The sequence below is a fragment of the Chrysochloris asiatica genome, unplaced genomic scaffold (genome assembly GCF_000296735.1).
Source record: "Chrysochloris asiatica unplaced genomic scaffold, ChrAsi1.0 scaffold00011, whole genome shotgun sequence".
NCBI lineage: Eukaryota > Metazoa > Chordata > Mammalia > Afrosoricida > Chrysochloridae > Chrysochloris > Chrysochloris asiatica.
Window position 1 is genome coordinate 25,167,402 of NW_006408529.1, and position 14,819 is coordinate 25,182,220.

The following is a 14,819-nucleotide window of genomic DNA, read 5'->3' on the forward strand; positions in this document are numbered from 1 at the left end:
AATCTCTAATACATAGTTAATGCTGAAATAAAAGTTGGATTGTTAATTTAGAGAGAGTCTCATGAAGTTTACCGTAGAATTTTATCTGCACTTTGTGGTTCCTGACTGCTAATGGTAATGCTATTGTGTGCCGTGAAGTCGGTTCCGACTCATAGTGACCCCGTACAGGGTTTCCGAGGCTGTAAATCTATATGGGAGCAGAAAGCCTCATCTTTCTCCTGTGGAACAGCTGGTAGTTTCGAACTGCTGACCATGAGGTTCATAGCCCGATTCATAACCACTACGCCACCAGAACTCCTTGCTAATGGTAATACTCTCTCAATAATCTGCCTATGGAGTATGTATAGAATGGACCAGAAAATTTAGAGATTATTCCCTGCTTTATCCAAAATAAGAAAATGAAACTACAAAAAATGAAAATTTAGTATATTTTAGATTAATATATTTGTATTACTATATATTATATAGTATGTTTTAGATTTTTATATATATATTTAGATTTAGATTTAGATTAAATGATATACATTTAATCCTGACTTAAAACTTAATCAAGTTATGATGAGCCACATTTGTTACTTTTTCTAGTACAATTTACTATTAATAACATGTGCTACATGCATGTTGTAGCAAGTCATTTGCTGATGTTATCATTCTCATGACAACATCCAAAGACAATAAAAATTGGATATATAAAGATACTGATAAAAAAAAAAAAAAAGATAACCAACTTGTAGCAGAACAACTTACGCCTAAGTCATTGGAACCAAAGTCTAAGACTATCTGTTGTTTTTACGTGGCATCAAATAGGTTCCAACACATAGAGACCCTGAATAGGGTTTCCAAGGCTGTATCTTTGCAGGAACAGAAAGCCTCATCTTTGTCCCTCAGAGCAGCTGGTAGAGTCTAACCGCCAACCAAGTCTGGTGATTATCTTACAGAGCCACCATGCTCCCAAGACTATTGGTATCTAATTCAATGTTTTGACATTTCATAGTATAACTCTGTTAACTCCTCACTTATAATAAGTTGTTCTCAGTCTGAAGGTAATTAGTAATAGTTGTGGACACTTTGTTGTTGTTGTTAGGTGCTGTTGATTTGGTTCCAACTCACAGCATCTTTATGAGCAATGGAATGAAACACTGCCCAGTCCTCTGCCATACTAAAAATTGTTACGTTTGAGCCCATTGTTACGTCAGTCCATTTTGTTGGCGGTTTACTTCTTTTTCACTGACCCTTTTCTTTATCAACCATGATGTCCTTCTTAAGGGACTTTATCCTTCCTCATAACATGTCTGAGGTCTGAAAGATGAAGTGTCACCATCCTGTCTTCTCAGGAGCATTCTGGCTATACTTCTTCTGACACAGATTTATTTGCTCTTCTGGCCGTCCTTAGTATCTTTTTGTTTTGTTTTGTTAAAACTGTTTAATCCAGTAGCCTTTATTCTCCAATTTGCTATAAAGGAAAATTAATTCGGAATCACGGAATGGTCACTCATTTTTCAAACTATCTTTAAGTGAGGTTATGTCAACCATCTGAGAATGTACCCATTAAAGGACCAAAGTGTTTGCTCATATGGTAGACAGGAGTCTTGGAAGGACTCCAATTGCATTTCATTTATTTTTCAGAATGATAAACTGAATTTCAAGAACAAAAATCCTTGAGACTACACTTGAGAGTCAGGGAAGATTGAAAACCCAAAGCCTGAGCCCTTGAAACCTTGGAGCTGTTGAAATCAATGTTCCTTTTTGGGGGGCTGGGGAGTAGGATTAAGAGGAGTCCTGGAGTGGTGCTGTAGGATAAGCACTGGATTGCTACCTGCAAGATCAGTAGTTCAAACCCACCAACTGCTCCTCAGAAATCCTATGAGTTAGAACTGACTCAATGGAACTTAACAACAAAAGAATAAGGAGTTAAGGTTAGTAGTATGGCTTGGTCTCATGGGCCTAGGACTTCCTTTAGTGTTAGAGTTATAGTTAAGACATAGGTTTGTATTCGGGGTAGAAGTTGGGGTAAGAGTAAGGGTTACAATTAAGATTTTTTTTTTTCTTCTACTTGATTTCCTCTTCATTTGGAAGTTCTATAACTACATTACTTTCTTTTCACTTTGTTTTATTTTTGTTTGTAAGTTAATATCCCTGGTTCCCTATTTTCAGTCTTGTAGATTTCTTTTACTTTGAATATGTTTATATCTGGATTGATGGCGTCCTTATGTGGCTCTGTAGGATAAACACTGGATCATTAATGGCAAGGTCAGCTGTTCAAACCCACCAGTTGCTTTTCAGAAACTCAATATGGGTTGGCTATACATGGAACTGACTCCACATGGCATTTAACAACAACATATCTGGGTTGAGTTCTGGGTGATGTACTCATGAATGTTAGTCTTAGGTTGTTGTCTGCTGTTGTTGATTCTCTGTCCAAAGAACTCCCTTTAGTATTTTTTGTAAGAGTTGTCTGGTTTTTGCAAATTCTTTTCATTTCTGCTTATTTGGAAATGTCTGAATTTAAACATATTTAATGGGCAATTTTGCTGGGTATATGATACTTGGTTGGAGATTCATTCCTTTCAGAGTTTTATATATGTCATTCTATGCTGTTCTTATCTGTATGTTTTCTGCTGAGAAACAGACCCTAGTCTTATTAGTTGTCCTTTGTAGGTGACTTTTTGTTTTTCTTGAGCTGCTTTCAGGATTCTTGTGAAGAGTTAAAGAGAAAATCTTGGTGATTTTCCTTTAGGATCTATTTTCTTTGGAGTTCCGTTAACTTCTTGAATGCTATCTTTTCATATTTCATGATGTTAGGGAATTTTCTTCCAACAACTCTTCAGCAGTTTTCTTTGTGTTTTTTTATTGTCTCTTCCTGTTCTAGAATTCTAATCACACATAAGTTATTCCTCTTGATAGTTAGTGTCTCACATACATACTGGGTTTTATTGAGATATTTTCATTCTTTTTTCTGATTGTTCATAGCAGATCAATACTGAGTGAATGAACAGTCTTTACAACTTAGAAACCCTTCCATTGATCCAGTTCTATTTCGGTCTATTTCTGAATTCTTAGTATTAATCTGGCTTTTTAATTGCTGTTTTTATATAGTTTCCACTTTTTCATTTCATTTGTAAATTTGTTCTTTTTTTAAAGTTTTATTGTGAATTGAGAACATCAGCTTTACACTTATCCTGTTGTATTTCATTTCATTGCAGTGATTACAATCCCTTCCATGTATCTTCATCCAACAGTCTTTGCTTCTATTCCCTCTGGGTTTTTTTTTTTTTGAATGTACAAAAAAACCCCTGTAAATTTGTTCTTGCAATGTTTGCCTGAATTTTTCCAAAAATTTTATTTCACTCAGTTGAAGGTACCTAAATGGTACCTAAATAACATTCTTTTAAATTCTGTATCTGTATCAAGTACTTCTGATACCATTTAACCTATTACATTTCTTGACCCTGGATTTTGGTCACTTATTTGAAGAACTTTGTCTTATCTTTTCATGTAAGCTGAAATTGTTTTCTCTGATACACTTTGGTATCCTTCTATTTATATTTAATTGATGTTTTTACATTGGTATGTTCTCAGGCATCTCCTGGTGGATGTTATTGGGAATAGAAGTATCAATGCAGTTCGCTATTTGCTGTTTGTGCAGCGCTGTTAAGGATGGTTCACACACTTCCAGAAGCAGGAGTGGCGATCCCAGCAACATCTGCAGATAGAGTCGAGGCTGCACAGGAGAGGGTTCCACTAACTGCTGGGTTGCTGAGGGCAGTACCGTACGCTCCCTTGACCACCAGAAGAGCACAGAACAAGGGAGAACCATTTCCCCTTACTGCCAGCCTCCCGCTGTGTCCTGTGTCTGTATGGACAGCTGCCTGCAAAAGCTCAAGGTGGCCACTACTCACTCAACACCAGCTGACAGCCCACTTGCTTTTCTTCTCTTGCTGCTCCTTTTCACAGCTTCCTCTTCCAGACTGCATTCAATTCATCTCTGTGCCTTATCCTCTGAAACTCAGGATTTCAGGATCACCATCTGTGTCTGTTTCACTTGGTCTTCTTTACTGCATAGGGTTGGCTCAGTGCCTCTGTGTAGTCTGTCATCTTACCCGGAAGTCAGCAATACACATGTGACATTCCACTCTGACACCGAATATGTTACTGAACAAAATATCATACTCTAGCTGAGACTCTCTAGTCCATGGTACTTCTTTTCTTTTTTAATCTTTTGTTGTGAATTATGTGATAGTTTACATGGGAGAACATTAGTGTTACATTCATCCTATTGTATATCATTTCATTGCCATGGTTACAATCCCCTCCATGCATCATCAACCAACAAACGGGTATACCCTACAAGCCTGCCCTCCGGTCATCAGCACACAGCCCCTCTCCCTCTCTGTGTCTAAAGTCCCCAACTGCTCCATCTCTCCATGTCATTGTCTCTGCCTCCATCTCTGGCATCACTGCTTCTCTGGGTAGGGTCCTGCTCTCCGCTCTTCTCCCTTGATGGTCCCAGGGAACTCCACTCCTATACTGAAAAGTTAATCATTTCCCTTCTTGCTACAAAATGTCTACCTTTACATTTCCAACCCTCACAAGCAGTCCTGATGACAGTTATTCACTATTGTATCACAAGAGACCTATCCACATTTCCCTTCATCAGCCCCGCCTAGATAGATTGTATACTACTCAGTAGAGATTCTACCTTCCTCCATGCCCTCCGGATCTAGGTTCCCTCTTGAAAGCTTGTAAGCTAGTCACTTCTTGCCTTTGTAGCCCCACCCATTTTGTGTAGCCAATGTCCAAGTTGCCCATCCCTATCTATACTGTGTTTGGAGGGGGTGGGAATGATCCTCGCTGTAAAGATTTGTTCCCTCTTTTGATCTACTGCATCCATAGGTGTAGGTCAAGTTCATCAAATTGTATCAGATTACTCTTTTTTCCTCTTCTTTCTTCATCTAGTTGAGCTCTGATCATCCAGTCATTGAAGCAAGGTCAAGTGGGTATTATCTGCAAGTGTGGGTGTTCTTGTGCATATGCCCTCTCTTTTTATCAGCTGAATGCTTCACTCTCCATTCTGGTCCTCTGTGGCTATGTCACTGACTCTGGGCTCAAGAGTCCCCAGGTCTTGCCGCACTGCTGGCCAACCAGGTCTCCACCCAGTTCACAGGAGTCTATTGAACGTTGTAGGGCTTAGCTTGCAGCTTCATTGCTATTTTTCCCTCACTTCCTCTTATCGGTGATGAACGTGATCACAAATTAGAGCGTGTATTCCCATTGAATCTTAGTCTTGGAGGGGGGTTTGCTCTGAGGGTACCCGACCACTTGCCTTGATGTCTCCTGGGCAAGCAACTTGCTTGTTCTTGTAGTAATCAAGTCGGTCTGCCTATATTGTTTTGCATTTTTCCTGTCAGTCTTTCTTTCAAGAAGTATCTTCTGGTTTTCTAGCTGCTCCAGGCTGGTCTGCCTATCCTTTCAAGTGAAAATTTCCTACCTCTGAGGATTCTGGATGCTGTTCAGGATTCCACCTATAGTGTTATATAATTCAGAGGCTCCTCAGGAAGCCTCCTTCACTTGGCACATTGTAGCCCCATTTTAGGTATTCCAATCAGTCATAGGCAGAAGATGGATTTACAAGCTTTCTATGGTGATATTTCTGGCTATTCCTTTCTCTGCCCCTCCAGTGTCTATTTTATAATGCAAGGAAAACCAAGATTCAAAAGACAGCCAAGCATCTTAACATTATTTCCCCATTCCAACCATGTCTCACTCCCTGTCCATGGTACTTATAATATTTTTCTTCGACACCATAATTCAAATGCACCAATTATTCTTAGGTCTTTCTTATTCATTGTTCAACTTTCACATGAATATGAGGTGATTAAAAATACCATGGCTTGGGTCAGGCATACCTTGGTCCTAGAACTAATTCCTTTGTTTTTGAACACATTAAGGATGCAGCAGATTTGCTTAATGTCAATTTATTTCTTTACTGCAGCTTGCATGAGTGTTGATGTTTGATATGAGCAAAATGAAGTCTTGACAACTCTCATCTTGTCTCCATTTATTATGATGTTATGTATTGATCCACTTGTGAGGATCTTTGTTTTGTTTACATTGAGGTGCAATCCATACTAAAGTCTACGGCTTTTGATCTTCATCAGTAAGAATTTTAAGTCCTCTTTCCTTTGAGCAAGCAAGGCTGTGTCATCTGTATATTGCAAGTTGTTTAATGAGTCTTCCTTCAATCCTGATGCCATAGTCTTCTTCATATGATCCAGCTTCTCAGATTATTTGCTTAGCACACAAATTGAATAACTATGGTGAAAAGATACTAACCTGGCACACACCTTTCCTGATATTAAACCATTCTGTTCTGTTATTCTGTTCTGACTACTGCCTCTTGGTCTATGTGCAGGTTCCTCATGAGCACAATTAAGTGTTCTGGAATACTCTTTCTTCTCAGTGTTATCTATAATTTGTCATGGTCCACACTATTGAAAATCTTTGCATAGTCACTAAAGCACAAGTAAAGATGTTTCTGGTATTTTCTGCTTTCAGCCAAGATTCATATGATATCCCTCATTCCACATCCTCATCTGAATTTGGCTTGAATTCCTGGCAGTTCTCTGTTGATATACTATTGCAGCCATTTTTGAATGATCTTCAGCAACATTTTATTGCATGTGATTTTAATGATGTTGTTAGATGATTTCCATTGGGTTACCTCTCTTTGGAATGGTCACAAATATGGATCTCTTACAATTTTTTGACTAGGTAGCTGTTTTCTAAATTTCTTGGCATAGATAAGTGAGTGCCTCTAATGCTGTATCAATTTATTGAAAGACTTCAATTTGTATTCCATCAATTCCTGGAGTCTTATTTTTCACCTGTGCCTTCAGTGCAGCTTGGGCTTCTTCCTTCAGTACCATCAGTTCTTGTTCATATACTACCTCTTGATATGGTTGAACATCAACCATTTTTTTTGTTAAAGTGACTCTGTATTCCTTTCATCTACTTTTGATGCTTTCTGCATCATTCATTATTTTGCCCATAGTATCCTTCAATATTGCAAGTCAAGGCTTGAATTGCTTCTTCTGTTCTTTCAGCTTGAGATATACTGAGCTGCATTACTGTCACTATCTTGCTTCATTTTAACTCATTTTCTGAGTTTAGTTGTGTGCATTCTCAGATGAATTCTCATCATTTAAATATGACCCCTTTGCCATCCAACTTTTATGATAAATTCTAACAGATTGTCTGGTGGTAGCTGCCGTTCTCAAGTATTTCTTTATTCCAGATAAAGTATCAGAGAAGCAAGTTCAGAATTGTTCTCTCTTCAGTCAGAATTCCCTCAGGGCTAGCTGGCAGACCATTCAAGGCCAAAAGAAATAGGACAGAAATCCCCAGGGAAGCAGCATAAAAGAATGGAGTTGTGATTCCATTCTCAGCATCCTTTTCTGAGTTTTTCCTCCTCTGTGAACATAAATTTACTGCCCCCTAATATTCCTGTCTAATATTTTGAGTTGCTGTTGTCAGTTTCATCCCATATATGTTCTTAAAAGAGTATAATGCTCAGGGCAGATATTTTTAAATAGTTAAGCTAAACTATTGTTTGTGTTTAAGACTGTTTCAGGGGATATATATATATATATATATATGTGTGTGTGTGTGTGTGTGTGTGTGTGTGTGTGTGTGTGTGTGTTTTAACACTTTTATTGTGAACTAACTCATAGTTCACATGGCAGAACATCAGTTTTGCATTCAATCAATCTCATCTTGTTTCACTGTAATGATTACAATCCCCTTTTTTGGTGTACACAAAAATACATAGAAATATATAGTCATTTAAACAACCAAAGGACACATTTTGCAAACCAGCCCCCTGCCCATAAGCACACAGCCTTTCTAGACTCCATGAGTCTAGAGTCCTCAGCTGTTCTGTCTCTCCATGCCATCACCTCTGTTTCCATCTCTGTTATCAATGCTTCTGTGGTTAGGATCCCACATTCCACTCATGCTCTTCTCAGGGAATATTTTGGTTTAAGATTTAAAGATTATCTCAGGAAAGCAGTATCAGGGGCTCTTCTAACATTCTTGACTCCAGGAAGTCTGGAGCCCATGAGAATTTGAAATTCTGTTTTACATTTTCCTCCTTGTGGCCAGGAATCTTCTATAAAATCCTCACTAAAAATGTTCAGTAGTGATAGCAGGATACCATCCAGTTCTGGTCTCATGGCAAAGGTGGTAGTTGTTGATGGAGGCAATTGGCCACACATTCCATATACTGTTGCTATTCTGACACTCCACTTTCTTCTTTTGCCACAGGGCTTTCATTAGCTGATTTTCAGAAGATTGCCATGCCTTTCTTCCTATCCTGTCTTAGGCTGGAAGTGCCATCGAAACCTGTTCAGCACCTTAGCAACATATAAACCTCCACTGACACACAGGTGGTGGCTAGGCAATATATCCAATTAGAATTGCAGTATAGGGAGACTGTAGGATAGAATGCAGGGTAATTCCAAAAACCTTACTAGTTTCTAAACATGTAGAGATGATCCTTTTGCTCTTAGTTACTGAGCTGCAAGCCACCTGACTTTTATCAAAATGAATATTTTCAATGTAGAATTGAAATACGTGTTTTGTTGTTTGTGATACTTTTAAGTTTTTTGGCTCCATAGGTGAAGAACTGGACTGCTAACCACAAAGTCAGTGGTTCAAACCCACCAGCTGCTCCTCAGAAACCCCATGTGGGGTCACCATGAGTTGGAACCAACTCAATGGCACTAACATAACAATAATAATGAAAAATGATGGAAAAGCATTCCATATATATATATACATGTTTGTATACATATATGTGTATGCTTCTACTAACCTTTGCATATTCATAGTTTCCAAAAATATTTAGGAGAATAGTTTGTTACTTAGTTTGTATTTCTGTTTTCAGTGGTGGTGGTGGTGGTGGTGGTGGTGGTATGCCGTGGAAGTCTGTTCTGACTCCTAGCAACCCTGTATAGGGTTTTCATGGCTGTAAATCTTTACGGGAGCAGAAAGCCGATTCATCTTTCTCCCATGGAATGGCTGGTAGCTTTGAACTGCTGACCTTGAGGTTAGCAGCCTGACTCATTACCCCTATGTTACCAGACCTCCATCTGTTTTCAGTAAGAAAATGGAATACCACCAATGCATAGGGAAGAAAGGTCACCTAAATGGTTTTAGATTTTATAATTTGGATTTTATTTAAACCTACATACACCTTCCTAATTACTTACACAGAGAGATTTTTGCACTGGTTGCCTCATACCATGGTTTCTTTGAGTTGCACTAACAATAAACAAACCTTGCTTTCCAGAAGACAGTATTTTGATATTTTCATAAGCTGGTGTAGAGCGTAAATAAACCAGGGGGCTCTTTGTTAAGTTGATATTCTTGAAGAGTCTTTGGGGGTGTTACTGCATTGCTGCCTAACTCTACTGTATCTCATGTGCCAGGCTTCCATCTGCCGGAGCAGCCAGCCCCTGTCCGGCTTCAGTGCCCGGTGTCTTGAGGATGAGCAAATGCTCCAAGCCATCAGGAAAGCTAATCCAGGGAGCGAGTTCATTTATGTTGTGGACACTCGGCCTAAAGTAAGTCACCATTCTGATACTTGCCTTTGTAGCTTCCATCATGAAACTGGAGACATAGCAGTACCAAATGTACTGTATCACATGCACAGGCCACTGCATCTGCTCAGGGGCTGTTCCTCTTTGCAGAATCAATAGTGGGGGCACTACTGAGCTGCTTGCTATCCAGGTGTCCTAAGTGCCTAGGGGAACTGACTGTGCAGATTCTCTTTATAACTCCCCTACTCCTGGCCTTGTGCTGGGCATGTAGTAACACATAATAAATAAGTGTGGTTTGGTTTTGGAGATTGCACTCCTGGATACATCAAACTGTTTTTTAAACTGACTTTTACTGCTCTGGCAATATAAAGTTTACTCTGCATCTCCAGCAGTTTAAATTCTGTGACATATTCAGACATATTATTTCATATTCAACCTGCAGTGCTCTACATCTATGATTTGGAATGATCTAGAAAGTATAATGTGACTTGAAAAGCCATACATATATACTATTGTATTTATGATTTAAAAAGGAACTATAAAGTCCTAATGCAGCACTGTAGGATAAGCACTGAACTGCTAACCGCAGGTTGACAGTTTAAACCCACCAGCTACTCCTCAGAAACCTTATACAAAGTTGCTGTGAGTCACAACCAACTTGATGGCACTTAAGAACAACAACATCAATGCATTACTTTAAGTGGCCAGAATAAAACCTAGAGGAATAAACTCTTAAGCTATTAAACTTCTTTGGAGCAGCAAATAGTTATTTGGAGAGGTAGAGAATTTATACTTTCTACTTCTGTGTTGCATTAAAATGTGTTTTACAATTAGCCACATACTGTTTTTAAATTGTAAAAAATTAACCAATAGCAAATAATAGAGTAGTCATCAAGGCTAAGTGAATATAATTTTACACTTAACCTCTCTCTTCAGCATTATATTTTTTAAAGAAGAATCAGTGGTAGGTTTGATATGATTTCCAAGTTTACTTTTAAACCCATTTCTTTCTAAACAATCAACAAATGGAGGCCTCAGAGGGATGTGCCAATGAACACAAGGAAGCAAAATAATCTACTAGTAAAGTATAGAGAATGAACTCCTGGTTTGGCACTGTAGGATCAGCAATGGACTTCGAACCACAGGTCAGCAGTTCAAACCCATCAGCTACTCCTCAGAAGCCCTTTACATGGCTGCTATGAGTCAGAATTGGCTCAACAACACTTAACAACAGTATAAGGAATATAGATGACAAAATAGGATGACATCATGAAATGGTCTTTGTTCAATATATTTAACATTGTAGTTTCTAGTCAATATTGAAAAATTTCCTACTTTTAACTGATATGAGAGAGAAGTACCTCTTTCTCTTCCTACAAATATTGGCTAGTGTCTGAGATATACTATTGAACAGGAAGCATGAGTTGCAAAAATATGTATAATGTAATCCCACTTAGGAGTCCTGGTGTGGTGCTGTAGGATAACCACGAGACCAGCAGTTCAAACCTACCAGCTGCTCCTTGGAAACCCTATACAGAGTCTCTCTGAATTGCAACTGACTCAACAATCCCACTTGAGTAACAATAATTACATTATTGGTCTATCCACTGAAAAAAAAAATTGGGAGACTATATGCCAAACTTTTGACAGTAACAATTTGATGGCACTTAATAACAACAAATAACATTCCTGTGGGTGCGAAGGAAGACTTTAAGAAACTTTTCCTTTTTAAATTGTCATTTGAAAATTGTAATAATGAAGGTTACAAAACATGAGAACCTCAAAATATTAAAGATATGGTTATCATATAACCCTGTAATTCCACTCCCATGTATATATCCAAGATAAAGAAGTTTTTGCATGGTTGTTCATAGCAGCATTATTCATAATAGTCAAAAAGGAGAAATAACCAAATGCCTATCATCTAAGAATAGATGAACAAAATTTCACTGAATAAAAATCCATTGAGTGTAATATTCTGCCATAAGTAAGAAAGAAGTACTGATATGTGCTATATCATGGATGAACCTTGAAAACATAATGTACGTGAAAGAAGCCCGTCTCAAAGGACCAAATATGGTATGACCCTATTTAGATGAAATGTCCAGGCTAGGCAAATCTTTAAGAGACAGAAAACTGTTTGGTAGTTACCAGGGAAAAGGGGCAGGAAATGGAGGTGATTACTGATGTACAGGAGTCCTGGTGTGTCACTTTGGACTAATGCACTGGACTTCAAAGTCACTTTGAACCACAAGGCTGGTGGTTCAAGCTCATCAACTGCTCCTTAGAAGCCCTATATGAGATTGCTATGAGTCAGAATCGACTCGACAGTACTTAACAGCAACAACAACAACAACTGATGCACAGGGGTTTTCTTTTTGGGGTCATGAAAAAGTCTAAAATTAGGTTGTGGTAATGGTTACACAACTTTATGAATATACTAAACACCATTTGGAGTCATGGTATGGCACTGCAGGATAATACACTGAGATGCAAGGTCAGTTTGAACCTCAGGATTGGCAGTTCAAACCCACCAGTTGCTCGTCAGAAAACCTATACAGGGTTGCTATGGGCCAGAACTGACTTCACAGCACTTAACAATAACAGCAACAACAATATTTAATCATATACTTTATAGGGTGAATTGTATTATGTGTGGTTTCTATGTCAATGAAACTATTCTTTAAAAAAAGAGCAAAAGGAAAGAAAAACATTAAAATGAGGAGAAAATAAGACCAATAGTTCAAATCACTTCAATGCATACACTGATGAGTGTTCATATTAGAGATGCAAGATGGCTCAATATTAGAAATACAATCAACATAATCCACCATATAAATAAAACAAAGTTAAAGAACCAGATGATCTTATCAATTGATGCAGAAAAGGCATTTGACAAATTCTAATATCTGTTCAACAAAATTCTATTTATATTCAACAAAATAGAAATAGAAGGGAAATTATTCAACATAATTAAGAGCATATACATAAAACCAACAGCCAACATTACTCTCAATACAGAGAAACTGAAAGCATTCCTTTTGTGAACAGGAACCACACAAGGATGCGCTTTATTACTACTCCTATTCAATATTGTATTGGAAGTTTCAGGCAGACCTATAAGGTAAGAAGATGAAACTAAAGGTATCAAAATTGGCCATGTAGAAGGAAACTCTATGCAAATGCAGATGATATGATCCTATACATAGAAAATCCCAAGGAATTAGCAAGAAAATTATTGGAACTCAGTGAAAGATTCAGTAAAGTGAGCATATGCCCACAATTATGTAAGGATGTGAAAAAGAATATTTGTACATGAATCTTTACCTTTGACACAAACTAACTATGAATGTGGTGAAGTATACAGTAGACAAAATGGTAAAAACTTCTTAGATATTATTAAACATCTTAAGACAATGAGTTAGTTGCTGGGCCTCTGGGGCTCAGTACCATAGTCTGATAACACCATGGACCATTGGCATAACATAGTCCACAAAGACAATGTTCTATCTCCAACTTTGGTGAGTGGTGTCTGGGACCTTAAAAGTTCATAAGTGGCCATCTGAGGTACATGTGCAGAAGGAAAAAGAATGATGAGGATTGAATATGCTTGGAATCAGCTAGTCCAGTAGACTAATGGAACATGTGAACATCAGTATCCATGACTATTGAGAGCAGAAAAACTAGATGGTACCCGGCTATCACTACCAACTCATCTGAAACGGTTCATATTAGAAGGTCCCAGATAAAGTGGGATAAAAGGTGGAACAACACTCAAAATTATAAAATAATAATAATAAAGACTAAGCTTACTAGTCAGAAAGAGACTGAATGAACCTGAGACTTTGGTCCTTGACCACCTTTCCGGTCTGAAAAGGAACTCACCTTGGTGGCCCAATTTTCAGCTAAGTGGTAGATAGGTATATAGGAGGTACAACAGGACTAGTAAGGTGTGTTCACTATGGAGCGGTCAATCATGTAAAGTCAAAAGGGCAACATTTACCTGTCATGACTGACAATGGCTATACTCTGTGACCCACGTGGAGAGATTAAACCCGAGTAGGGGCAACAGGAGATTTGAAAAAAAGGAAGACACAAAATGAAAATAGTAAAGTTGGGACCAGGTGGGACACAGCACTCTGATGGAGATACTGTGACTCAGACCTCAGTGCTGTGAGTTTATTATAGGCACAAATCAAAGAAAGTACTGGGGGGCAGGGAAAATAGTGCAAAAAAAACCCATCTGGTGTTGTTGATGCATGCAGTAAGTGGGACTTTATCAGAAAAATGTAGTTGCTAGGAAAAAAGAGATAGAGCAGCTAGATGTTTTTGCAGACTAAACTGAAGGCCATGACTGCGTACAATTCCTTGTAAATTCCTCGTTCCCTGAGGCAGGTTTTGCAAGTTCCTCGGGGCAGCCTGATCTGGGAGTAGCCCGATTTTCTGGACCACAGCTGTTTAGTTGTAATCCTTCAGTTAAACTACCCCCAAGTCTAAGACCTTAGGTTTAGTTGCGCCCAACATTTACCTAAGGACAAGTTGAAAAGGGCTGGGAAGGTGGGTGGAATGGAAATAGAAACCACAGGAAGAAAGTTTTGTTGCATGGAGAGGATTTCAGTCATTGAGATGAAACAAAGTGTATGATTTGTTGGATTTAAAACTGATGATCTTGTCTTTAGGCCTTCACTCAATTCATGATAAAAAGTTAATTAGCATTACATTTAAAAAAGTAAATTAGCATAGAGTTCTAGTATTGATACATATAAATTTGACTTATGAAAAATGTTTTTGTTGTTATAACTAGAGGGATATTTTATAAAAAATATTGTATGCTGAAACATTGCACACATACACACACAAAAGTATATAGTGATGTTAAAAGTAGGCAATTAGAGCTGCAGTCTATAGTGATTGGCAGTATGAGATGTAATGAGAACTGGTTTACACCCAGACAATTTTCCCTCCTTATCTGAGCCTTTTTTCATCAAATGTTATGATTCATTCCAAGGATCATTTAATTTGATGTTTTTCTAGTGTCCTGCCATAAGTGCCAAGGAGCTTTGTTAGCTTAGTGGTTACAAGTCTAGCTGCTAATCTCACTGTCAGCAGTTCAAAACTACCGGTGGTTTCACTGGAGAAAGATGAGGCTTTCTACTCGCACAAAGATTTAAACTACCACTCATCTGTCAGTTTGTCGTACTATGGTGGCTTGTGAGTTGT

At 38.2% G+C, this 14,819-nt stretch overlaps 1 protein-coding gene across 1 annotated transcript in view; it reads left to right on the plus strand.

Annotated features, from left to right (window-relative positions):
- The window catches only part of MTMR7 (myotubularin related protein 7), a 123,293-nt gene that overhangs the window by 43,675 nt on the left and 64,799 nt on the right, over positions 1–14,819 (plus strand). The window contains exon 5 of the mRNA XM_006834467.1: positions 9,489–9,623. Within this exon, the coding sequence (XP_006834530.1) occupies positions 9,489–9,623 (135 nt within the window). The remainder of the gene's footprint in view (positions 1–9,488; positions 9,624–14,819) is intronic.